We start from the raw sequence: 25,150 nt of genomic DNA on the forward strand, positions 1-25,150 counted from the left end.
GTGACGCATCCCCCGCACCCCCAGATGGAGCTGGAGACCCCCCCACTTGTTCCCGATCCCCCCACCCTGCTCAAGACCTACAAGTGGCGCACGGCAGCACCCATGGGTGACAGGGCCGGGTCGCCGGGGTCCCGGCGCTGGACGCGGCTGCAGGGCTGGAAACGCTCGTACAGCCACCCCGAGGCCGATGTCCCCAAGGAGGGGACGGGGACGGGGACAGCGCCGGGGGCACCCAAGGCCGGTGCCCGGCGGTCGCTGTTCCGACGGGCGTTCTCGGCGCCCAACAAGGGGCCGGCGGAGCCGCGGGCACCCGAGGGTGCCAGGAGCACCCTGCACAAGTACCTGCGCTCGGTGGCGCGGAGGAGGGGACAGACGGACAGCGGGGGAGGGGACAAGGGGACAGGTATGGGGGAGAGGGGGTGACGGGTGGGGGAAAGGTGGGGGGTGATGGGTGGGGGGTGAGAATGATGGGTGATTGATTAGGGGTGATGATGGGAGTATATGGGTGGTGGGTTGAGGGTGATGGGTGGGGGGTGATAATGATGGGTGATTGATTAGAGGTGATGGGTGATTGATTAAGGGTGATGGAAGATGATGGGTGGTGGGTTGAGGGTGATGGGTGGGGGGTGATAATGATGGGTGATTGATTAGGGGTGATGGGTGATTGATTGGGGTGATGTGAGATGATGGGTGGTGGGTTGAGGGTGATGGGTGGGGGGTGATAATGATGGGTGATTGATTAGGGTTGATGGGTGATTGATCAAACGTGATGGGTGATTGATTGGGGTGATGGGTGATGATGAGTTGGGGGGTGATAGTGATGGGTGATTGATTAGAGATGATGGGAGATGATGGGTGGTGGGTTGAGGGTGATGGGTGGGGGGTGATAAAGATGGGTGATTGATTAGAGGTGATGGGTGATTGATTAGGGGTGATGGGTGATTGATAGGGGTGATGGGAGATGATGGGTGGTGGGTTGAGGGTGATGGGTGGGGGGTGATAATGATGGGTGATTGATTAGGGGTGATGGGTGATTGATCAGAGGTGATGGGTGATTGATTAAGGGTGATGGGTGATGATGGGTGGTGGGTTGAGGGTGATGGGTGGGGGGTGATAATGATGGGTGATTGATTAGAGGTGATGGGTGATTGATTGGGGTGATGGGTGATGATGGGTGGTGGGTTGAGGTTGATGGATGGGGGTGATAATGATGGGTGATTGATTAGGGGTGATGGGTGATGACGGGTGGGGGGGGAAAGTGATGGGTGATAGATTAGAGATGATGGGAGATGATGGGTGGTGGGTTGACGGTAATGGGTGGGGGTTGATAATGATGGGTGATTGATTAGGGGTGATGGGTGATGGGTAATAACGATTGGGGTGATGGGTGATTGATTAGGGCTGATGGGTGGTTGATTAGGGCTGATGGGTGATGATGGGTGGTGGGTTGAGGGTAATGGGTGGGGGGTGATAATGATGGGTGGTTGATTAGGGCTGATGGGTGATGATGGGTGGTGGGTTGAGGGTGATGGGTGGGGGGCGATAATGATGGGTAATTGATTAGTGGTCATGCGTGGGGGGTGATGATGGGTGATCGATTAGGGTTGATGGGTGGTGGATGATAACGATGGGTGATGGGTTGAGGGTGATGGGTGATAACGATGGGTGATTGATTAGGGGTGACGGGAGATGATGGGTGGGTGGGTTGAGGGTGATGGGTGGGGGGTGATAACAATGGGTGATCGATTAGGGGTGATGGCTGGGGGGCAATGATAGGTGATTGATTAGGGGTGATGGGTGGGGGGTGATAACGATGGGTAATTGATTAGGAGTCATGGTTGGGGGGTGATAACGATGGGTGATGAGTCGAGGGTGATGGGTGACAACGATGGGTGATGAATTAGGGTTGATGGTGGCACCTCCGTGGCCACACATCCCATCACCGCCACACCACCCATGGGTGACAGGGGCCCCGTGAGCACCCAGTGCCCCCCGACACCCCCCTGTCCCCCCAGGCAGCACCCACGGGCCGTCACCCGATGGCCCCGTGTGGGACGTCACCCACTGCTCCCTGGTGGACGGACACCTGGTGCTGCTGGGCAGGGACGAGGAGGTGAGGACATGGGGACACGAGTCCCCTGGGTGACCCGTGGGTGCCCCATGGGTGTCCCGTGGGTGCTGGGTGACCTGTGGGTGCCCCGTGGGTGCTGGGTGACCCGTTGGAGACTTGTGGGTACTGGGTGGCCTGTGGGTGCCCCGTGGGTGCTGGGTGACCCGTTGGAGACTTGTGGGTACTGGGTGCCCTGTGGGTGACCTGTGGGTGCCCCTTGGGTGCTGGGTGACCTGTGGGTGACTTGTGGGTGCTGGGTGCCCCGTGGGTGCCCCATGGGTGCTGGGTGATATGTGGGTGCCCCGTGGGTGCCCCATGGGTCCTGGGTGTCCCATGGATGCTGGGTGTCCCATGGGTGCCCCGTGGGTGCTGACTGACCCGTGGGTGACCCGTGGGTGTCTTGTGGGTGCTGGGTGACCAATGGGTGCCCCACGGGTGCCCCATGGGTGCTCAGTGATTCGTGGGTGCCATGTGGGTGACTTGTGGGCGCTGGGTGCCCTGTGGGTGCTGGGTGACTCATGGGTGCCCTGTGGGTGACCCGTGGGTGCTGAGTGGCCTGTGGGTGACTTGTGGGTGCTGGGTGCCCCGTGGGTGCCCCATGGGTGCTGGGTGATATGTGGGTGCCCCGTGGGTGCCCCATGGGTGCTGGGTGACCCGTGAGTGACTTTTGGGTTCTGGGTGACCCATGGGTGCTGGGTGACTCGTGGGTGCCTTGTGGATGCTGGGTGACCCGTGGATGTCCCCTGAGCGCTGGATGTCCCGTGGGTGCTGGGTGACCCATGGGTGACCTGTGGGTGCCCCATGGATGCTGGGTGTCCCATGGGTGCTGGTGCCACTGGTTCCTGACCCCCCCGTGTCCGCAGACTCTGAGCAGCAACAGGACCCGCACCGACAGCTCCGTGTCCGACAGCACCCGCAGGGACCCCGGTGAGCGAGTCGGCCCCGTGCCGGTGCCGGTGCCGCGGGGGGGTGGGACGTGCCGGTGTGAGCCCGTGGGCCGCGTGCCGTGCACCGCACCGGGGGCCGTGCGGTCGTGCACCGTGCACCATCACCATACCCTGTGCGTCACGGCTGCGCCCTGCGCCGTGTGCTCGTGCACCGCGGCCGCGCATTGTGCCGTGCACCACGCGACCACGCGGCTGGCACCGTGGATGTGTCGTGCACCGTGCCTTGTGCCGCGCTGTGCACCACGCACCATGCATTGTGCCTTGTGCCATGCCGTGCACCACGCACCACACCACGCACCATGCACTGTGCCTTGTGCCATGCCCTGCACCATGCACCGCACCATGCACTGTGCACCATGCACCATGCCTTGTGCTGCACTGTGCACCATGCACCACACCACACACTGTGCCTTGTGCCATGCCGTGCACCATGCACCGCACCATGCACCATGCACTGTGCACCATGCACCGTGCCTTGTGCCACGCCGTGCACCACGCACCACACCATGCACCACGCACTGTGCACCATGCACCGTGCCTTGTGCCATGCCGTGCACCATGCACCACACCTCGCACCACGCACTGTGCACCATGCACCGTGCCTTGTGCCATGCCGTGCACCAGGCACCACACCACGCACTGTGCACCATGCACCGTGCCTTGTGCCATGCCGTGCACCACGCACCACACCACGCACCGTGCACTGTGCCTTGTGCCATGCCGTGCACCAGGCACCACACCACGCACTGTGCACCATGCACCGTGCCTTGTGCCGCGCTGTGCACCACGCACCGCACCACGCACCATGCACCGTGCCTTGTGCCACGCTGTGCACCACGCACCACACCATGCACCACGCACTGTGCCTTCTGCCACGCTGTGCACCATGCACCGCACCATGCACCATGCACTGTGCACCATGCACCACACCACGCACCGTGCATTGTGCCTTGTGCCATGCCGTGCACCATGCACCACACCATGCACCACGCACTGTGCACCATGCACCGTGCCTCCTGCCACGCTGTGCACCATGCACCATGCACTGTGCACCATGCACTGTGCGCCATGCACTGTGCACCATGCACCACACCACACACCATGCACTGTACACCATGCACCATGCACTGTGCCTTGTGCCACGCTGTGCACCGTGCACTGCAGCACACACCGTGCACTGTGCGCCATGCACTGTGCGCCATGCACTGTGCACCATGCACCGTGCCCTCTTCCACGCCGTGCACCATGCACCATACCACACACCGTGCACTGTGTGCCCTACACTACACACTATGCGCTGTGCACCATGCACCACACACCATGCACTGTGCACCATGCTGCATGCACCATGCACTGTGCACCACATACCATGCACCACACACCATGCACCTTGCGCTGTGCACCATTCACCACACCATGCACTGTGCACCATGCACCATGCACTGTGCCTTGTGCCATGCCGTGCACCATGCACCACACCATGCACCATGCACTGTGCACCATGCACTGTGCACCATGCACCACACCACACGCCATGCACTGTGCACCATGCACCATGCACCATGTGCTGTGCACCATACACCACACACCATGCACTGTGCACCATGCACCATGTGCTGTGCACCATGCACCACACCACACACCATGCACTGTGCACCATGCACCATGCACCATACACCACACCACACACCATGCACTGTGCACCATGCACCATGTGCTGTGCACCATGCACCTCACCACACACCATGCACTGTGCACCATGCACCATGCACCATGCACCTCACCACACACCATGCACTGTGCACCGTGCACCATGTGCTGTGCACCATGCACCTCACCACACACCATGCACCGTGCACCATGCACCACATGCTGTGCACCATGCACCACACCACACGCCATGCACCGTGCACCATGCACCATGTGCTGTGCACCATGCACCACACCACACACCATGCACCGTGCACCATGCACCGTGCACCATGCACCATGTGCTGTGCACCATGCACCTCATCACACACCATGCACCATGCACCATGCACCATACACTGTGCACTGTGCACCATACACCACACCACACACCATGCACCATACACCGTGCACCATGCACCATACACCATGCACCATACACCGTGCACTGTGCACCATACACCACACCACACATCATGCACTGTGTAGTGCGCACCACGCTCTATGCCACACACCACGCCACGCACCACGCCACGGCAAACCCGGTGCCATGCGCCGAGCCGTCACCCGGAGGAAGCGCGGGGTGCTTGGCCCCCTGATGCTGTCACCGTCACCGCTTCCTCCGCGCTGCTGCGTCGGCTGATCCTGGTGATAGCGGTGTTCGGCTCCTTCCTCCCCGCGCCCCTCGCTGGTGGCACCGGCAGCCGTGGTGCTGGGTGCTGGTGCCGTGTAGGGAGGTGAGGGCCGCCCGTGGGTGCTCGGTGTCACGGCATCGCCACAGCGGGGTGAGCACCCGGGTTGGGCACCAGGCACTAGGGAACGGTAAATCCCTCTGCCCCCTCCTCCCCGGCACCCATGAGCACCTATAAGCGCTCACAAGCACCCACGAGCACTCACAAGCAGCCATGATCACCTCTGAGCACCCAGGAGCACCCACGAGCACCCACGATCACTCACAAGCACCCATGAGCACTCACAAGCACCCACAAGCACCCATGAGCACCCACAATCACTCACAAGCATGCATGAGCACCTGCAAGCACCCACAAGCACTCACAGAGCACCCACGGACACTCACAAGTACCCACGAGCACCCATGAGCACCAACAATCACTCACAAGCACCCACGAGCACCCACAAGCACCCATGAGCACCCACAATCACTCACAAGCATGCATGAGCACCCACAAGCACTCACGGAGCACCCACAGGCACCCATGAGCACTCACAAGCACCCACGAGCACCCACAAGCACCCATGAGCACTCACAAGCACCCACGAGCACCCAGGAGCACCCACAATCACTCACAAGCATGCATGAGCACCTGCAAGCACCCACAAGCACTCACGGAGCACCCACGGGCACCCACAAGTACCCACGAGCACCCACAAGTACCCATGAGCACCCATGAGCACCAACAATCACTCACAAGCACCCACGAGCACCCACAAGCACCCATGAGCACCCACAATCACTCACAAGCATGCATGAGCACCCACAAGCACTCACGGAGCACCCACGGGCACCCATGAGCACTCACAAGCACCCACGGGCACCCAGAAGCACTCACGGAGCACCCATGAGCACCAACAATCACTCACAAGCACCCACGAGCACCCAGGACAACTCACAAGCACCCACGATCACTCACAAGCACCCACGAGCACTCACAAGCACCCATAAGCACCCAGGAGCATCTATAAGCACCCACGAGCACCTATAAGCACCCACAAGCACCCACGAACACCCACACCTGGGCTGCAGACGCGGGGAGGACTCAGCACCCAGAACCGGACGCCTGGGTCCTTCCTCCAGCTTTACGTTTCCCCAAGAAGGGGGTTACGGGTGCATTGGGTCCCCCCCCAAACACCAGCGCAGCGTTGGGTGCTGGGTGCTGCTCCTGACACTGGGTGCCCCCCCAGACCCCGACGAGCGGAGCAACCGCGGTGCCGGGAGAAGCACCGAGAGCGACGCGTCGCCCACCTCCCAATTCAGCAACGTCAAGGTGGGTCCCCCCTAATTCCCAGGGCGCTCACCCCCACCCATGGGTGCTACAGCACCCACCTCCTCCACCCTTCCCCACCCAGGGCTTGCTGTGGAAGAGGCTCCGGGAGCGCAAGGTTCGCGGTGTCGCCAAAGCGGAGCCGGTGGCCAACGAGAGGTGCGGCCGGGAGGGTGGGTGGGTGAGGGGGTGGGTGGGGGTCGGGGTGCGGCGGTGGGTGACGGCGCTGTCCCCGCAGGGTCCCCAGCCGCAGCGGGTCGCGGGAGTCGCTGCTGCCGGCGCCCAGCGCGGCCGAGCTGGACCTGAGCGGCGCCGACGTGGTGGTGCGGCCCGTGCACGGCAGCGTGGTGGGAGAGAGGTTCTGCTTCCAGGTAATGGCGGGGGTGGGGGGCGGGGTGGCCTGGGGAGGCACCCAGGGCACCCATGATACCAGGGGGAGGCACCTATGGCACCTGCGGTACCATGGGGAGGCACCCATGGCATCCATGGCATCCTGGAGAGGCACCCATGGCACCCACTATACCATGGGGAGGCACCCAGGGCACCCACGACACCATGGGGAGGCACCTATGGCACCCATGGTACCATGGGGAGGCACCCATGGCACCCACAATACCAGGGGGAGGCACCTATGGCACCCACGGTACCATAGGGAGGCACCCATGGCACCCACAATACCAGGGGGAGGCACCCAGGGCACCCATGACACCAGGGGGAGGCACCTATGGCACCCACGGTACCCTGGGGAGGCACCCACGACACCAGGGCGAGGCACCCATGGCACTCACGGTACTCTGGGGAGGCACCCATGGCACCCACAATACCAGGGGGAGGCACCCAGGGCACCCATGGTACCCTGGGGAGGCACCCACAACACCAGGGGGAGGCACCTATGGCACCCACGGTACCCTGGGGAGGCACCTATGGCAACCACGGTACCACGGGGAGGCACACATGGCACCCACGATACCAGGGGGAGGCACCTATGGCACCTGCGGTACCATGGGGAGGCACCCATGGCATCCATGGCATCCTGGAGAGGCACCCATGGCACCCACTATACCATGGGGAGGCACCCAGGGCACCCACGACACCATGGGGAGGCACCTATGGCACCCACGGTACCATGGGGAGGCACCCATGGCACCCACAATACCAGGGGGAGGCACCTATGGCACCCACGGTACCATAGGGAGGCACCCATGGCACCCACAATACCAGGGGGAGGCACCCAGGGCACCCATGACACCAGGGGGAGGCACCTATGGCACCCACGGTACCCTGGGGAGACACCCACGACACCAGGGCGAGGCACCCATGGCACTCACGGTACCCTGGGGAGGCACCCATGGCACCCACAATACCAGGGGGAGGCACCCAGGGCACCCATGGTACCCTGGGGAGGCACCCACGACACCAGGGGGAGGCACCTATGGCACCCACGGTACCCTGGGGAGGCACCTATGGCAACCACGGTACCACGGGGAGGCACACATGGCACCCACGATACCAGGGGGAGGCACCTATGGCACCTGCGGTACCATGGGGAGGCACCCAGGGCACCCACGACACCAGGGGGAGGCACCCAAGGCAACCCGGAAAGGCAACCAGAGCACCCATGGCACCTTCGATAGGCACCCAGGGTATTCAGGGCATCCTAGGGAGGCACCCATAGCACCCATGGCATCCTGGAGAGGCACCCATGGCACCCATGACACCCTGGGGAGGCACCTATGGCACCCAAGGTACCCTGGGGAGGCATGCATGGCATCCATGGCATCCTGGAGAGGCACCTGGGGCTCCTTTAATAGCCAACCAGGGTGCCCATGGCACCTTGGGGAGGCACCCATAGCACCCAAGGTACCTTTGATAGGCACCTGTGGCACCCTAGGAAGGCACACATAGCACCCATGGCACCCTGGAGAGGCACCCATGGCACCCTAGGGAGGCACCCATGGCACCCAAGGTAGCTTTGATAGGCACCCGTGGCACCCTAGGGAGGCACCCATAGCACCCATGACATCCTGGAGAGGCACCCAGGGCACCTTCAATAGCCACCCATGGCACTCATGGCACCCTAAACAGGCACCCATGGTGCTCAGGAGAGGCACCCAGGGCACCCTAAAGGGGCACCTAAGGCACCCTGGGGCACCCCAGGCACCCTAAAGGCTCACTCAGGGCACTCTGGAGGGGACATGGAGGGGAGATGGGGGACCCCCTGGTGTCATGGGTGCCTCCCTAGGGTACTGTGGGTGCCCTGGGTGCCTCTCCAGGTTGCCAGGGATGCCCTGGGTGCCTCCCCAGGGTACCGTGGGTGCCATAGGTGTCTCCCTCTGGTGTCGTGGCACCCAGGACACCCTGGCATCACAAAGGGACACCCAGAGCACCCTACACAGGCACCCGGGTCCCCCCCACTGAGTGCCCCAAAAGGACACCCCGGTCCCCCCAGGCACCCATGGGTGCCGCAGCCACCCCGCTGTCCGCAGGTGATCACAGGCGAGGGCAGCCGCTCCTTCGGCTGCGCGTCCCTGGCCGAGCGCGACCGCTGGATCGAGAAGCTGCGCCGCACCGCACAGCCCAACAAGGTGGGACATGGGGACAGCGTGGGGACACCATGGGGACACCTCGGGACACCCTTGGGACGCCATGGGGACACCCCTGGGACACCTTGGAACACCATGGGGACACCACAGGGACACCCCTGGGACACCCCAGAATGCCATGGGGACACCCCTGGGACACCCCTGAGACACCTCAGAACACCATGGGGCCACACCTGGGACACCATGGGGACACCTCAGGGACACCCCTGGGACACCTCAGAATGCCATGGGGACACCCCTGGGACACCTTGGAACACCATGGGGACACCACAGGGACACCCCTGGGACACCCCAGAATGCCATGGGGACACCCCTGGGACACCCCTGGGAGACCTCAGAACACCATGGGGCCACACCTGGGACACCATGGGGACACCCCTGGGAGACCTCAGAACACCATGGGGCCACACCTGGGACACCATGGGGACACCCCAGGGACACCCCTGGGACACCTCAGAATGCCATGGGGACACCCCTGGGACACCATGGGGACACCCCTGGGAGACCTCAGAACACCATGGGGACACACCTGGGACACCATGGGGACACCCCAGGGACACCCCTGGGACACCTCAGAATGCCATGGGGACACCCCTGGGACACCATGGGGACACCACGGGGACACCCTTGGGACACCATGGGGACACCCCTGGGAGACCTCAGAACACCATGGGGACACCTCAGGACACCACAGGGACACCCTTGGGACACCCTTGAACACCATGGGGACTCCTTGGGGACACCCCGGGGACACCTCAGAACACCATGGGGACACCTCAGGACACCACAGGGACACCCTTGGGACACCCTTGAACACCATGGGGACACCCCTGGGACACCCTGGTTGGCCCCTCCTGTCCCCTGAGGGCTTTGTTGTCCCCCCATGTCCCCTCCTGTCCTTCCATGTCCTTTCCATCCCAACGTGTGTCCCTCTGTCCCCCATGTCCCCTCCTGTCCCTCCATGTCCCATCCAACCCCACGTGTGTCCCTCTGTCCCCTATGTCCCCTCCTGTCCCTCCATGTCCACTCCTGTACCTCCATGCCCCCTCCAACCTCATGTGTCCCCTCCTGTCCCCTCCATGTCCCCTCCATGTCCCTCCTGTCCCTCCACGTCCCCTCCACCCCCATGTGTCCTCTCCCGTCCCCTCCATGTCCCCTCCTGTCCCTCCATGTCCCCTTCAACCCCATACGTGTCCCTCTGTCCCCCACATCTCCTTCTGTCCCTCCAACTCCACATGTGTCCCTCTGTCCTCCATGTCCCCTCCTGTCCCTCCATGTCCCCTCCTGTCACTCTATGTCCCATCCAACCCCACGTGTGTCCCTCTGTCCCCTATGTCCCCTCCTGTCCCTCCATGTCCACTCCTGTACCTCCATGCCCCCTCCAACCTCATGTGTCCCCTCCTGTCCCCTCCATGTCCCCTCCATGTCCCTCCTGTCCCTCCACGTCCCCTCCACCCCCATGTGTCCTCTCCCGTCCCCTCCATGTCCCCTCCTGTCCCTCCATGTCCCCTTCAACCCCATACGTGTCCCTCTGTCCCCCCCATCTCCTTCTGTCCCTCCAACTCCACATGTGTCCCTCTGTCCTCCATGTCCCCTCCTGTCCCTCCATGTCCCCTCCTGTCCCTCTATGTCCCATCCAACCCCACGTGTGTCCCTCTGTCCCCCACGTCTCCTTCTGTCCCTCCAACCCCATGTGTGTCCCTGTGTCCCTCCATGTCCCCTCCTGTCCCTCCATGTCCCATCCAACCCCACGTGTGTCCCTCTGTCCCCCACATCCCCTCCTGTCCCCACCTCCCCCCAGCATTCCCCACCTGCCACCCCTCAAGCCTCCCCCCGATCCCCCCACATCCCCCTTGTCCCCTTACGTCCCAAACCCCACCAGGACAACTGTGAGCGGCTGGAGCTGGCGCTGAGCCTCTGGGTGTACGAGGGCCGTGACCTGCCCCCGCGCCGCCGCCTGCGCTGTCACCTCCAGCTGGATGGGACCCTGTTCGCCCGCACCACGGCCAAGGCGGCCGGCGCCGACGGCGAGCTCTTCTGGGGCGAACTCTTCCAGTTGGCCGCCCTCCCGCCCGCCCGCGCCCTCACGCTCGCCCTGTGCCGCGACGACCACCCCGCTCCCCCGGTGGCCACCGTCACCGTCCCCTTGGCCGAGCTGGCGGCCGCCGGGCAGCCCCTGGAGCGCTGGTACCAGCTGAGCGGTGCCGGCGGCGCCGGAGAGCGGGCACCCTCGGTGCGGGTGCGCGGGCGCTACCGGGAGGTGCGGGTGTTGCCCATCGTGCGCTACAAGGAGTTGGCCGAGTTCATCACCTTCCACTACCGGGAGCTGTGTGCCCGGTTGGAACCCGCCATTGCCCTGCGGCACAAGGAGGAGCTGGCCGGGGCGCTGGTCCACGTCCTGCAGAGCACCGGGAAGGCCAAGGTGGGGTGGGTGGTGGATGTGGGGGTGTGGGGAGGAGTAGGGAGGGCAAGGTGGGTGCTGTGGGGATGGTGGTTGGCGTGGGATGGGGGTGAGATGGGTGCGATGGGTGTGGTGGTTGAGGTGGGATGGACAGCGTGGGTTGGGGGTGGCTGGAGAGGTGGGGTGGGATGGGATTGGTGGGATAAGATGGGATGGGTTGGGATATTATCGGATTGATGGGATGGTGTGGAAGAGTTGGGTTGGGTTGGGATGGGTTGGGTTGGGATGGGATGGAAGAGTTGGGTGGGGATGGGATGGAAGGGTTGGTTTGGGATGGGATGGAAGAGTTGGGTTGTGATGGTAGAGTTGGGTTGGGTTGAATTGGGTTGTGTTGGGGACAGGATGGGATGGATGAGTTGGGTTGAGAGGGGATGGGCTGCGATTGGTGGGATGAGATGGGATGGGATGGAAGAGTTGGGTTGAGTTGGGTTGGGATGAGTTGGGATGGGATGGAAGAGTTGGGTTGTGTTGGGATGGGTTGGGATTGGTGGGATAAGATGGGATGGAAGAGTTGGGGTGGTGTGGGACAGGGTGGAAGAGCTGGGCTGGGTTGCATCAGGTTGGGTTGGGATGGGATGGAAGAGTTGGGTTGGAATGAGCTGGGTTGGAATGGGATGGATGAGTTGGGTTGGGATGGGATTGGTAGGATAAGATGGGATGGAAGAGTTGGATTGGGGTGACTTGGGTTGGGATGGGTTGGGATGGAAGAGTTGGGTTGTGTTGGGACAGGATGGGATGGAACAGTTGGGTTGAGATGGGATAGGACAGGATGGAAGAGCTGAATTGGGTTGTATTGGGTTGGGATGGGATGGGATTGGTGGGATGGGATGGAAGATTTGGGTTGGGTTGGGATAGGACGGGATGGAAGAGCTGAGTTGGGTTGCATTGGGTTGAGTTGGGATGGGATGGAAGAGTTGGGGTGAGATGGGATGGAAGAGTTGGGTTGGGATGGGATAGGACAGAATGGAAGAGCTGGGTTGGGTTGCATCGGGTTGAGCTGGGATGGGATTCGTGGAATGGGATGGAAGAGTTGCGTTGGGTTAAGTTGGGTTGGGATGGGACTGATGGGATGGAAGAGTTGGGTTGAGTTGGGATTGGTGGGACAAGATGGGATAGATGATTTGTGTTGGGATGGGTTACGATGGGTTGGGATTGGTGGGATGGGACATGCAATTCGGAGGAGCTCCTGGCACTTCCCGGGTGGGCTGCTCGCGGCTGTTTGTGGCTGTGGGTGCCCACCAAGCCCACGGTGCCCACCCGGCAGGAGTTCCTCATCGACCTGGGGGTGGCCGAGCTGGACCGCTTCGACGACCGCGAGGCGCTGATCTTCCGGGAGAACACACTGGCCACCAAGGCCATCGACGAGTACATGAAACTGGTGGGGGGCAAGTACCTCCAGGACACACTGGGTAGGTCTTCATGGGACATTACGGGGTATGGGACATCCTGGGGGTGACATCACAGGGTGTCATGGGGCGCAGGACGTGGGCAGAGCAAGACGGGGTTGTAGGACACCCCCATGGGGACATCATGGGGGTTTGTCACAGCCATGGTTGGTCCCCTTACGGGTTGTCCCTTGGTGTCCAGGTGAGGTGGTGGCCCGGCTCTGCACCTCAGGTGAGAGCTGTGAGGTTGATCCCGGTAAATGCGCCGGGCTTGACCTCACCGACAACCAGAACAACCTGCGGCAGGTGTGCGAGGAGACCTTCCAGCGCATCGCCGGCTCCGGAGAGTGAGACACCGCCCTGAGCGCACGGGGGGACACGGGGGTGGCCACGGGGGTGGGCAATGGGGGAGCCACGGGGTGGGCACCAGCACCAGGGGGACCTGGGGACAAGTTTGGGGACAGGGATGGGCACCATCCATGGGATGGACATGGGGATGGGAGCCCGGAAAGATCTGGGGACAAGCTTGGGGACAGGGATGGGCACCATCCATGGGATCACTTGGGGATGGGCACCTGGAAGGACATGGGGACAAGCTGGGGACAAAGATGGAGGTCAGGGATAGACACCACCCCTGGGATGGACATGAAGACAGATACCAGGAGGACCTGGGGACAAGTTTGGGGACAGAGATGGGCACCATCCATGGGATGGACACAAGGACAGGTACCAGAAGGACATTGGGACAAGTCTGGGGACAGAGATGGGCACCATCCATTGGATGGACATGGGGATGGGCACCTGGAAGGACCTGGGGACAAGTCTGGGGACAGAGATGGGCACCATCCATTGGATGGACACAGGGATGGGCACCTGGAAGGACATGGGGACAAGCTGGGAACAAAGATGGAGGTCAGGGATAGACACCACCCGTGGGATGGACATGAAGACAGATACCAGGAGGACCTGGGGACAAGTTTGGGGACAGAGATGGGCACCATGCCTGAGATGGACATGAGGACAGGTACCAGAAGGACACTGGGACAAGTCTGGAGACAGAGATGGGGACCATCCATTGGGGATGGGGACATGGGGATGGGGACATGGGGATGGGCACCAGGAAGGACCTGGGGACAAGTTTGGGGACAGAGATGGGCACCATCCATGGGATGGACATGGGGATGGGCACCTGGAAGGACATGGGGACAAGTCTGGGGACAGAGATGGAGGTCAGGGATAGACACCACCCCTGGGATGGACATGAGGACAGATACCAGGAGGACCTGGGGACAAGTTTGGGGACAGAGATGGACACCATCCATTGGATGGACACAGGGATGGGCACCTGGAAGGACCTGGGGACAATTTTGGGGACAGAGATGGAGGTCAGGGATAGACACCACCCCTGGGATGGACATGAGGACAGATACCAGGAGGACCTGGGGACAAGTTTGGGGACTGAGATGGGCACCATCCATGGGATGGACATGAGGACAGGTACCAGAAGGACATTGGGACAAGTCTGGGGACAGAGATGGGGACCATCCATTGGATGGACATGGGGATGGGCACCAGGAAGGACCTGGGGACAAGTTTGGGGACAGAGATGGAGGTCAAGGGTAGACACCACCCCTGGGATGAACATGAGGACAGGTACCAGAAGGACATCGGGACAAGTTTGGGGACAGAGGTGGGGACCATCCATTGGATGGACACGGGGGTGGACACCAGGAAGGACCTGGGGACAACCCTATGGACAAGCCCCACCATGGTGGACACCACATCCCACAACACGTCACGGTGTCCACGGGGGTGACTCCAGGGCCACCAACCGGGGTGTCTCTCCCCGCAGCTCCTTCCCGGCCGAGCTGGGCGAGATCTTCGCGGCCTGGCGCCAGGCCTGCGCGGCGCGGGCCAAGGCGGCCATCGGGCAGCGCCTGGTCTCGGCCTCCCTGTTCCTGCGCTTCCTGTGTCCTGCCATCATGTCCCCCAGCCTCTTCGGCCTGGTCCAGGAGTACCCCAGCGAGGCCACCGCCCGGACCCTCACGCTGGTGGCCAAAGTCATCCAGAACCTGGCCAACTTCACCACGTACGGCACGGCGTGGAACCGGCGGGGAGGGACGACCCCGTGGGGTGGTGGGGACATCCCCGTGGGGCGGTGGGGACATCCCTGTGGGGCGGTGGGGACATCCCCGACGTGCTGTGTGACACCTGCCGTGGGCAGTCACGGGGCAGCGGGGTTGTGCCCAATGTGTCATGGAGCTGTAGTGTTGTCCCCAACATGCTATGGGGCAGTAGGTTGTCCCCAATGTGCCATGGACAAGCAGGGATGTCCCCAACATGCCCTGGGGCAGCAGGGGTGTCCCCAACATACTGTGGGGCAGTAGGTTGTCCCCAACATGCCATTGACAAGCAGGGATGTCCCCAACATGCCATGAGGCAGTAGGTTGTCCCCAAAGTGCTATGGACAAGCAAGGACATCCCCAACATGCCATGGGGCAGTAGGTTGTCCCCAACATGCCATGGGGCAGCAGGGATGTCCCCAACATACCGTGGGGCAGTAGGAATGTCCCCAACATGCCATGGAGAAGCAGGGATGTCCCCAACATGCCATGGGGCAGTAGGTTGTCCTCAACATGCCATGGGGCAGTAGGTTGTCCCCAACATGCCATGGGGCAGCAGGGATGTCCCCAACATACTGTGGGGCAGTAGGAATGTCCCCAACATGCCATGGACAAGCAGGGATGTCCCCAACATGCCCTGGGGCAGTACGTTGTCCCCAAAGTGCCATGGACAAGCAAGGACATCCCCAACATGCCATGGGGCAGTAGGTTGTCCCCAACATGCCATGGGGCAGTAGGTTGTCCCCAACATACTGTGGGGCAGTAGGTTGTCCCCAACATGCCATGGACAAGCAGGGATGTCCCCAACATGCCATGTAGTAGTAGGTTGTCCCCACCATACTGTGGGGCAGCAGGGATGTCCCCAACATGCCGTGGAGCAGTAGGGTTGTCCCCAACATGTCATGGAGCAATAGGGTTGTCCCCAACGTGGTCTGGCCCATGACTGGTGGTGGCCCATGACTGGCGGTGGCCCACAACCACATGGTGGCCCACAACCATGGTGGTTGCCCATGACCACGGTGGTTGCCCAGGCCACCCTCTGGCCCCCATGTCACCAGCCACGATGGTCCCCAGGTTTGGCGAGAAGGAGGCCTACATGGGCTTCATGAACGAGTTCCTGGAGCACAACTGGGGCGCCATGACGACCTTCCTGCAGAGCGCGGCCAACCCCGAAGGCAGCGGCCACATGGCCACCTATGACGGCTACGTGGACCTGGCCCTGGAGCTCGCCACCCTCCACCTCCTCCTCTGCGACATCTTCTCCAGCCTGGACCAGGTGCCACTGTCCGTTTGTCCCCAGCAAGACTTGCCCACCTCCTTCTCTCCACACACAGAGCTGGTGACCACTGTCCCATGGATGTCACCTGCCCTGTTGTCCCCATCGTGTCCCTGTCTCACCCTGACAGGCCACCCAGCAGGAGCTGGAGCCCCTTCCCACCATCCTCGCGGCCATCAGGGACGGGACCCCTGTCCCCGTGTCCGTCCGGCTCAGCTCCACCGTGGAGCAAAGGTACCAACGGGTGGATGGGGACACACGTGGGACCAAGGGGGCCGTGTGGGGCCGGGTGACACCGCGCTGGGTCTGGTCCTGGTTGGGTTGGTTCTGGCCTTAGTTGGGACCAGGGGGACACCGGTGCAGACCAAGTTTGGGGTGACTGGTCCCACTTGGGTTCAGGGGATGGTTCTGGTACCTGATGGGTTGAATGAATGGGTGTGGTTCAGGTGGGGGATGGGTCTTGTCCCAGTTCATGGGATGGTTCTGGTCCAAGTTGGGTTTAGGGGATGGTTCTGGTCTCAGTCAGGTTTAGAGGATGGTTCTGGTCCCAGTTCACGGGATGGTTCTGGTCCCAGTTGAGTTTAGGGGATATTTCTGCTCCCAGTTGGATTTAGGGGATGGTTCTGGTCCCAGTTCATGGGATGGTTCTGGTCCCAATTGGATTTGGGGGATGGTTCTGGTCCCAGTTGGGTTTAGGAGATGCTTCTGGTCCCAGTTCATGGGATGGTTCTGGTCCCAATTGGATTTAGGGGATAGTTCTGGTTCCAGTTGGGTTTAGGGGATGGTTCTGGTCCCAGTTGAATTTAGAGGATGGTTCTGGTCCCAGTTCATGGGATGGTTCTGTTCCCAATTGGATTTAGAGGATGGTTCTGGTCCCAGTTGGGTTTAGGGGATGGTTCTGGTCCCAGCTGGGTTTAGGGGATGGTTCTAGTCCCAGTTGGGTTTAGGTGATGCTTCTGGTCCCAGTTCATGGGATGGTTTTGGTCCCAGTTGGGTTTAGGGCATGGTTCTGGTCCCAATTGGATTTAGAGGATGGTTCTGGTCCCAGTGGCTCTGAGATCGCTCAGGCCCAGGCCGGGCTCAGGACCCGGGTCCAATCCCAACACAGCGCGTGTTGCCCGTGGTCCTGGTCGAGCTCAGGGCGACCCCCGTCCCTCCTGGCTCTGCCACCGCCCCGTGTCCCCCAGCAGCCCGGCCGAGAGCTCTAAACCCGGCTTTGTGCCCCCGCGCGCCCTCAGCAAGCTCAGTCCCCTGGTCAAGAGCCAGTCCCTCACCAGCGTCCGCCGCGCCCGCGCTCGGGACGACACCCCGGAACCCGACCCGTCACCGTCACCGAGCCGGGAACGCCGTCACGTGCAGCGCACCCAGAGCGTCCCGGCGCAGGGCAAGGCCGCGCGGCGCCCGCGCCAGCGGAGCAGCGCCGAGCACGCGGCCGAGCCGCCGGCCGGGGACGAACCGCGGGCCCTCGCCACCCGGGACGCGCCGGTGAGTCGCGGCAGGCGCCGCGGCGGCCTGGCGGTGGGGGTGAGGAGGGCGGGTGATGAGGGCGCTGATGGGTGCCGGCGGTGCCGTAGGGCCGGGGGAAGCTGCGGTCGTCGGCGTCGCTGCCGCGCAAGTCCACGGTGCCGTGGCAGAGGTACGCGGAGGACGTGGCGGTGGGAACGGGGGAGCTGTTCGGCATCCGACCGCTGGAGAAGGTAACGCCGGGGGTGGCACCCGAACCGTGGGGTGGTGGCACCTGAACCACTGAGGGGTGACACTCAAACCCGTGGGGTGGTGGCACCCAAACCCATGGGCTGGTGGCACCTGAATCCTCAGGGTGGTGGCACCCAAACCCATGGGATGTCGGCACCTGAACCACTGGGGGGTGACACTCAAACCCATGGGGTGGTGGCAGCCAAACCCATGGGGTGGTGACACCTGAACCCTCAGGGTGGTGGCACCCAACCCCTGGGCTGGTGGCACCCAAACCAATAGGATGGTGGCACCTGAACCACTGGGGGGTGACACCCAAACCCCTGGGGTGGTGACTCCCAAACCCTCAGGGTGGTGACACCCAAACCCATGTGGTGGTGGCACCCAACCCCTGGGCTGGTGGCACCCAAACCAATGGGCTGGTGGCACCTGAACCACTGGCGGGTGACACCCACACCCTCAGGGTGGTGACACCCAGACCCATGTGGTGGTGACACCAAACCCCCTGGAGTGGTGGCAGCTGAACCCTCAGGGTGGTGACACCCAAACCCCTTGGGTGGTGGCACCCAAACCATGGGGTGGTGACGCCAAACCCCTGAGGGGGTGACACCCAAACCCATGGGCTGGTGGCAGCTGAACCCCCAGGATGGTGACACCCAAACGCATGGGGTGGTGACACCCAAACCCATGGGCTGGTGGCAGCTGAACCCCCAGGGTGGTGACACCCAGACCCATGGGGTGGTGACACCCAAAACCGTGGGGTGCTGGCAGATGAACCCTCAGGGTGGTGATACCCAAACCCCTGGGGTGGCGACACCCAAACCCATGGGCTGGTGGCAGCTGAACCACCAGGGTGGTGACACCCAAACCCCTTGGGTGGTGGCACCCAAACCGTGGGGTGGTGACACCGAACCCCTGGGGGGATGACACCCAAACCCATGGGCTGGTGGCAGCTGAACCCTCAGGGTGGTGACACCCAAACCCCTGGGGTGGTGACACCCAAACCATGGGGTGGTGACACCGAACCCCTGGGGGGATGACACCCAAACCCATGGGCTGGTGGCAGTTGAACCCCCAGGGTGTTGACACCCAAACCCCCTGGGGTGGTGACACCCAAACCCATGGGCTGGTGGCAGCTGAACCCCCAGGGTGATGACACCCAGACCCATGGGGTGGTGACACCCAAAACTGTGGGGTGCTGGCAGATGAACCCCCAGGGTGGTGACACCCAAACCCCTGGGGTGGTGACACCCAAACCCATGGGCTGGTGGCAGCTGAACCACCAGGGTGGTGACACCCAAACCATGGGGTGGTGGCAGCTGAACCCTCAGGGTGGTGACACCCAAACCCCTTGGGTGGTGTCACCCAAACCGTGGGGTGGTGACACCAAACCCCTGAGGGGATGACACCCAAACCCATGGGCTGGTGGCAGCTGAACCCCCAGGATGGTGACACCCAAACCCCCTGGGGTGGTGACACCCGAACCCCCAGGTTAGTGGCACCCAAACCATGGGGTGGTGACACCAAACCCCTGGGGGGATGACACCCAAAGCCCCTGGGGTGGTGGCAGTTGAACCCCCAGGGTGATAACACCAAACCCCTGGGGTGGTGACACCCGAACCCTCAGGGTGGTGACACCCAGACCCATGTGGTGGTGACACCAAACCCCCTGGAGTGGTGGCAGCTGAACCCTCAGGGTGGTGACACCCAAACCCCTTGGGTGGTGGCACCCAAACCATGGGGTGGTGACACCGAACCCCTGGGGGGATGACACCCAAACCCATGGGCTGGTGGCAGTTGAACCCCCAGGGTGTTGACACCCAAACCCCCTGGGGTGGTGACACCCGAACCCCCAGGTTAGTGGCACCCAAACCATGGGGTGGTGACACCAAACCCCTGGGGGGATGACACCCAAACCCATGGGCTGGTGGCAGTTGAACCCCCAGGGTGGTGACACCCAAACCCCTTGGGGTGGTGACACCCGAACCCCCAGGTTAGTGGCACCCAAACCATGGGGTGGTGACACCAAACCCCTGGGGGGATGACACCCAAACCCATGGGGTGGTGGCAGTTGAACCCCCAGGGTGGTGACACCTAAACCCATGGGGTGGTGGCAGCTGAACCCTCAGGGTGGTGACACCCAAACCCCTTGGGTGGTGGCACCCAAACCGTGGGGTGGTGACACCGAACCCCTGGGGGGATGACACCCAAACCCATGGGCTGGTGGCAGCTGAACCCCCAGGGTGTTGACACCCAAACCCCCTGGGGTGGTGACACCCGAACCCCCAGGTTAGTGGCACCCAAACCATGGGGTGGTGACACCAAACCCCTGGGGGGATGACACCCAAACCCATGGGGTGGTGGCAGTTGAACCCCCAGGGTGGTGACACCTAAACCCATGGGGTGGTGACACCCAAAGCCCTGGGGTGGTGACACCCGAACCCCCAGGGTAGTGGCACCCATACCCATGGGGCGGTGCCACCAAACCCCTCCGGGTGCCCCATTGTCCCCACGTCCCATCCTTGTCCCCAGCACGGGTGGCTGTTGGAACAGCTGCAGCAGGAGGTGGCGGAGCAGCGGGAGCGGCTGCGGGTGACGGGGACGCGGGTGACGGAGCTGGAGGGGACACAGCGGGGGCTGCGCCAGGAGCAGGGGCAGCACCGGGACCTGCTCCAGCACCTGCGCCTGCAGCTGGATGAGGCCACCGCGCGGGCCGCACATCTGGGCGCCAGGTACGGGGGGGTGGGGGTCCCCAACCTCTGGGTGACACACACCAGTGGGTCCCTCAGGATCACAAAGCCTGGAGTGCCCCAAGCATCTGGGAACCCCCAAACAGTGGGTGCCCCAAACTCATGGGGTGGTGGCACCCAGACCCCTGGGGTGGTGGCACCCAGACCCCTGGGGTGGTGACACCCAAACCCATGGGGTGGTGGCACCCAGACCCCTGGGGTGGTGGCACCTGAACCTTCAGGGTGGTGACACCCAGACCCATGGGGTGGTGACACCCAAATCCATGGGGTGGTGGCACCTGAACCCCCAGGGTGGTGTCACCCAGACCCCTGGGGTGGTGACACCCAAACCCATGGGGTGGTGACACCCAAACCCATGGGGTGGTGGCACCCAGACCCCTGGGGTGGTGGCACCCAGACCCCTGGGGTGGTGACACCCAAACCCATGGGGTGGTGGCACCCAGACCCCTGGGGTGGTGGCACCTGAACCTTCAGGGTGGTGACACCCAGACCCATGGGGTGGTGACACCCAAATCCATGGGGTGGTGGCACCTGAACCCCCAGGGTGGTGGCACCCAGACCCCTGGGGTGATGGCAGCTGAACCCTCATGGTGGTGACACCCAAACCCATGGGGTGGTGACACCCAAATCCATGGGGTAGTGGCACCCAGACCCATGGGGTGGTGACACCCAAATCCATGGGGTGGTGGCACCTGAACCCCCAGGGTGGTGGCACCCAGACCCATGGGGTGGTGACACCCAAACCCATGGGGTGGTGACACCCAGACCCATGGGGTGGTGGCACCCAAATCCATGGGGTGGTGGCACCCAGACCCATGGGGTGGTGACACCCAAACCCCTGGACCTCTTGGTGTGTCCCCAAACCCTGAGGATCCCAAACCCTGGGGTGCCCCAAATGTCTGGGAACCCCCAAACAGTGGGTGCCCCAAACCCTTGGGGTGGTGGCACCTGAACCCTCAGGGTGGTGACACCCAGACCCTTGGGGTGGTGACACCCAAACCCTTGGGGTGGTGGCACCTGAACCCCCAGGGTGGTGTCACCCAGACCCCTGGGGTGGTGACACCCAAACCCATGGGGTGGTGGCACCCAGACCCCTGGGGTGATGGCAGCTGAACCCTCAGGGTGGTGACACCCAAACCCATGGGGTGGTGACACCCAAACCCTCATGGTGGTGACACCCAAACCCCTGGACCTTTTGGTGTGTCCCCAAACCCTGAGGATCCCAAACCCTGGGGTGCCCCAAATGTCTGGGAACCCCCAAACAGTGGGTGCCCCAAACCCTTGGGGTGGTGGCACCTGAACCCCCAGGGTGGTGACATCCAGACCCCTGGGGTGGTGACACCCAAACCCATGGGGTGGTGACACCCAGACCAATGGGGTGGTGTCACCTGAACCCCCAGGGTGGTGACATCCAGACCAACGGGGTGGTGACACCCAAACCCATGGGGTGGTGACACCCAAATCCATGGGGTGGTGACACCCAAATCCATGTTGTGGTGGCACCTGAACCCTCAGGGTGGTGACACCCAGATGCGTGGGGTAGTGACACCCAAACCCATGGGGTGGTGGCACCCAGACCCATGGGGTGGTGTCACCTGAACCCCCAGGGTGGTGACATCCAGACCCATGGGGTGGTGACACCCAAACCCATGGGGTGGTGTCACCTGAACCCTCAGGGTGGTGACACCCAGACCCCTGGGGTGGTGACACCCAAATCCATGGGGTGGTGACACCCAAACCCATGAGGTGGTGTCACCTGAACCCTCAGGGTGGTGTCACCCAGACCCCTGGGGTGGTGACACCCAAACCCTTGGACCTTTTGGTGTGTCCCCAAACCCTGAGGATCCCAAACCCCCATGTGTCCCAAACATCTGAGAACCCCGAAACCGTGGGTGCCCCAAACCTGTGGGTGCCCCAACCTCATGGGTGCCCCAAACCCCTGATCACCCCAATCCTGTGGGTGCCTCAAATCGATGGGTGCCCCAAACTCCATGGGTGCCCCAAACCTCTGTGTGCCCCACAACAGTGGGTGCCCCCAAATCCATGGGTGCCCCAAACCTCTGAGCACCCCAAACTCCATGGGTGTCCCCAATCCCCTGGGTGCCCCCAAACCCCTGGGTGCCCCCCACCAATGGGTCCCCCTCCATGTCGGGGTCCCCCCCAGGCTGACGGCGGCCGAGGGCGCCAGGAGGACGGACCTGGAGCGGCTGAAGAGCATCGAGGAGAAGAACCGGGAGCTGGTGAGAGCCTGGGGACACCCTGGGGACACCCTGGGGACACCCTGGGGACACCTTGGGGACACCCTGGGGACACCCTGGGGACACCCTGGGGACACCTTGGGGACACCCTGGGGACACCTTGGGGACACCTTGGGGACACCCTGGGGACACCCTGGGGACACCTTGGGGACACCCTGGGGACACCTTGGGGACACCTTGGGGACACCCTGGGGACACCCTGGGGGCACCTTGGGGACACCTTGGGGACACCCTGGGGGCACCTTGGGGACACCCTGGGGACACCCTGCGGACACCTTGGGGACACCTTGGGGACACCCTGGGGACACCTTGGGGACACCTTGGGGACACCTTGGGGACACCCTGGGGACACCCTGGGGACACCTTGGGGACACCCTGGGGACACCCTGGGGACACCCTGGCGACACCCTGGGGACACCCTGGGGACACCTTGGGGACACCCTGGGGACACCCTGGGGACACCTTGGGGACACCTTGAGGACACCCTGGGGACACCCTGGGGACACCTTGGGGACACCTTGGGGACACCCTGGGGACACCCTGGGGACACCTTGGGGACACCCTGGGGACACCTTGAGGACACCTTGGGGACACCCTGGGGACACCCTGGGGACACCTTGGGGACACCCTGGGGACACCTTGGGGACACCTTGGGGACACCCTGGGGACACCCTGGGGACACCTTGGGGACACCTTGGGGACACCCTGGGGACACCCTGGGGACACCTTGGGGACACCCTGGGGACACCTTGGGGACACCTTGGGGACACCTTGGGGACACCCTGGGGACACCTTGGGGACACCCTGGGGACACCCTGGGGACACCCTGGGGACAGCTTGGGGACACCCTGGGGACACCTTGGGGGCACCTTGGGGACACCCTGGGGGCACCCTGGGGACACCTTGGGGACACCCTGGGGACACCCTGGAGACACCTTGGGGACACCTTGGGGACACCCTGGGGACACCTTGGGGACACCTTGGGGACACCCTGGGGACACCCTGGGGACACCTTGGGGACACACTGGGGACACCTTGGGGACACCCTGCGGACACCTTGGGGACACCTTGGGGACACCCTGGGGACACCTTGGGGACACCTTGGGGACACCCTGGGGGCACCTTGGGGACACCCTGGGGACACCCTGGGGGCACCTTGGGGACACCCTGGGGACACCCTGCGGACACCCTGCGGACACCTTGGGGACACCCTGGGGACACCTTGGGGACACCTTGGGGACACCCTGGGGACACCCTGGGGACACCTTGGGTACACCTTGGGGACACCCTGGGGACACCCTGGGGACACCCTGGGGACACCTTGGGGACACCCTGGGGGCACCCTGGGGACACCTTGGGGACACCTTGGGGACACCCTGGGGACAGCTTGGCGACACCCTGGGGACACCTTGGGGACACCCTGGGGACACCCTGGGGACACCTTGGGGACACCCATGGGTGCCACGAGGGCCGGGGGTGGCCCCTGACGCTGTCCCCCCCAGGAGAGGCGGCTGTCGGCGCTGGAGCGGGAGCTGCGCGGTGTCACCTCCGCGGGTCCCCCGACCAGGACACGTCGCCGGGAGTGGGACGAGAGCGGTGACGATGCCACCAGCGTGTGACCAGCTGTCCCCAGCGTGTCATCGTGGCCACCCGGGCTTTCCCGAGGGTGTCGCGTGGGGTGTCCCCTCCCCGGGTAATAAACAGTGTTGGTGTCACTGTCAGGAGGGGATTGGTTGGGTCTTGTCACCGCGCGGGGCTCTGTCCCCAACGTTGGCCCTGTCCCACCTGGGGACATGGCCATGGGGGTGGCAGGGCCATGGGGACACTTGGGGACACGGTCATGGGGACAC

At 63.2% G+C, this 25,150-nt stretch overlaps 1 protein-coding gene across 3 annotated transcripts; it reads left to right on the top strand.

Annotated features, from left to right (window-relative positions):
- RASAL3 (RAS protein activator like 3) lies at nucleotides 1–25,019 on the top strand. 3 transcript variants are annotated; one of them, XM_065043941.1, is made up of 18 exons: nucleotides 1–403; nucleotides 2,016–2,113; nucleotides 2,974–3,037; nucleotides 6,670–6,752; nucleotides 6,835–6,908; nucleotides 6,988–7,120; nucleotides 9,236–9,334; nucleotides 11,235–11,774; nucleotides 13,078–13,222; nucleotides 13,401–13,545; nucleotides 15,051–15,287; nucleotides 16,396–16,597; nucleotides 16,728–16,831; nucleotides 17,785–18,082; nucleotides 18,172–18,294; nucleotides 20,825–21,024; nucleotides 23,207–23,282; nucleotides 24,803–25,019. In XM_065043941.1, the coding sequence occupies exons 1-18, from the start codon at nucleotides 25–27 to the stop codon at nucleotides 24,917–24,919; spliced, it is 3,117 nt and encodes a 1,038-aa protein (XP_064900013.1). In that variant the 5' UTR covers nucleotides 1–24; the 3' UTR covers nucleotides 24,920–25,019. The 3 variants fall into 3 exon arrangements, with proteins under 3 accessions (XP_064900013.1, XP_064900014.1, XP_064900015.1); XM_065043942.1 differs by having other exon boundaries at nucleotides 17,788–18,082; XM_065043943.1 differs by having other exon boundaries at nucleotides 17,836–18,082.
- Nucleotides 25,020–25,150: the final 131 nt, after the last annotated feature.

The sequence above is a fragment of the Columba livia genome, chromosome 30 (assembly GCF_036013475.1).
Source record: "Columba livia isolate bColLiv1 breed racing homer chromosome 30, bColLiv1.pat.W.v2, whole genome shotgun sequence".
NCBI lineage: Eukaryota > Metazoa > Chordata > Aves > Columbiformes > Columbidae > Columba > Columba livia.

Bases quoted from the DNA above. Each gene is read 5' to 3' on its own strand.
- RASAL3 (XM_065043941.1), top strand. From the start codon at position 25: ATGGAGCTGGAGACCCCCCCACTTGTTCCCGATCCCCCCACCCTGCTC. The intron at 6,753-6,834 runs GTGGGTCCCCCC...TTCCCCACCCAG, and splicing joins CCCAATTCAGCAACGTCAAG to GGCTTGCTGTGGAAGAGGCT. The intron at 23,283-24,802 runs GTGAGAGCCTGG...TGTCCCCCCCAG, and splicing joins AGGAGAAGAACCGGGAGCTG to GAGAGGCGGCTGTCGGCGCT.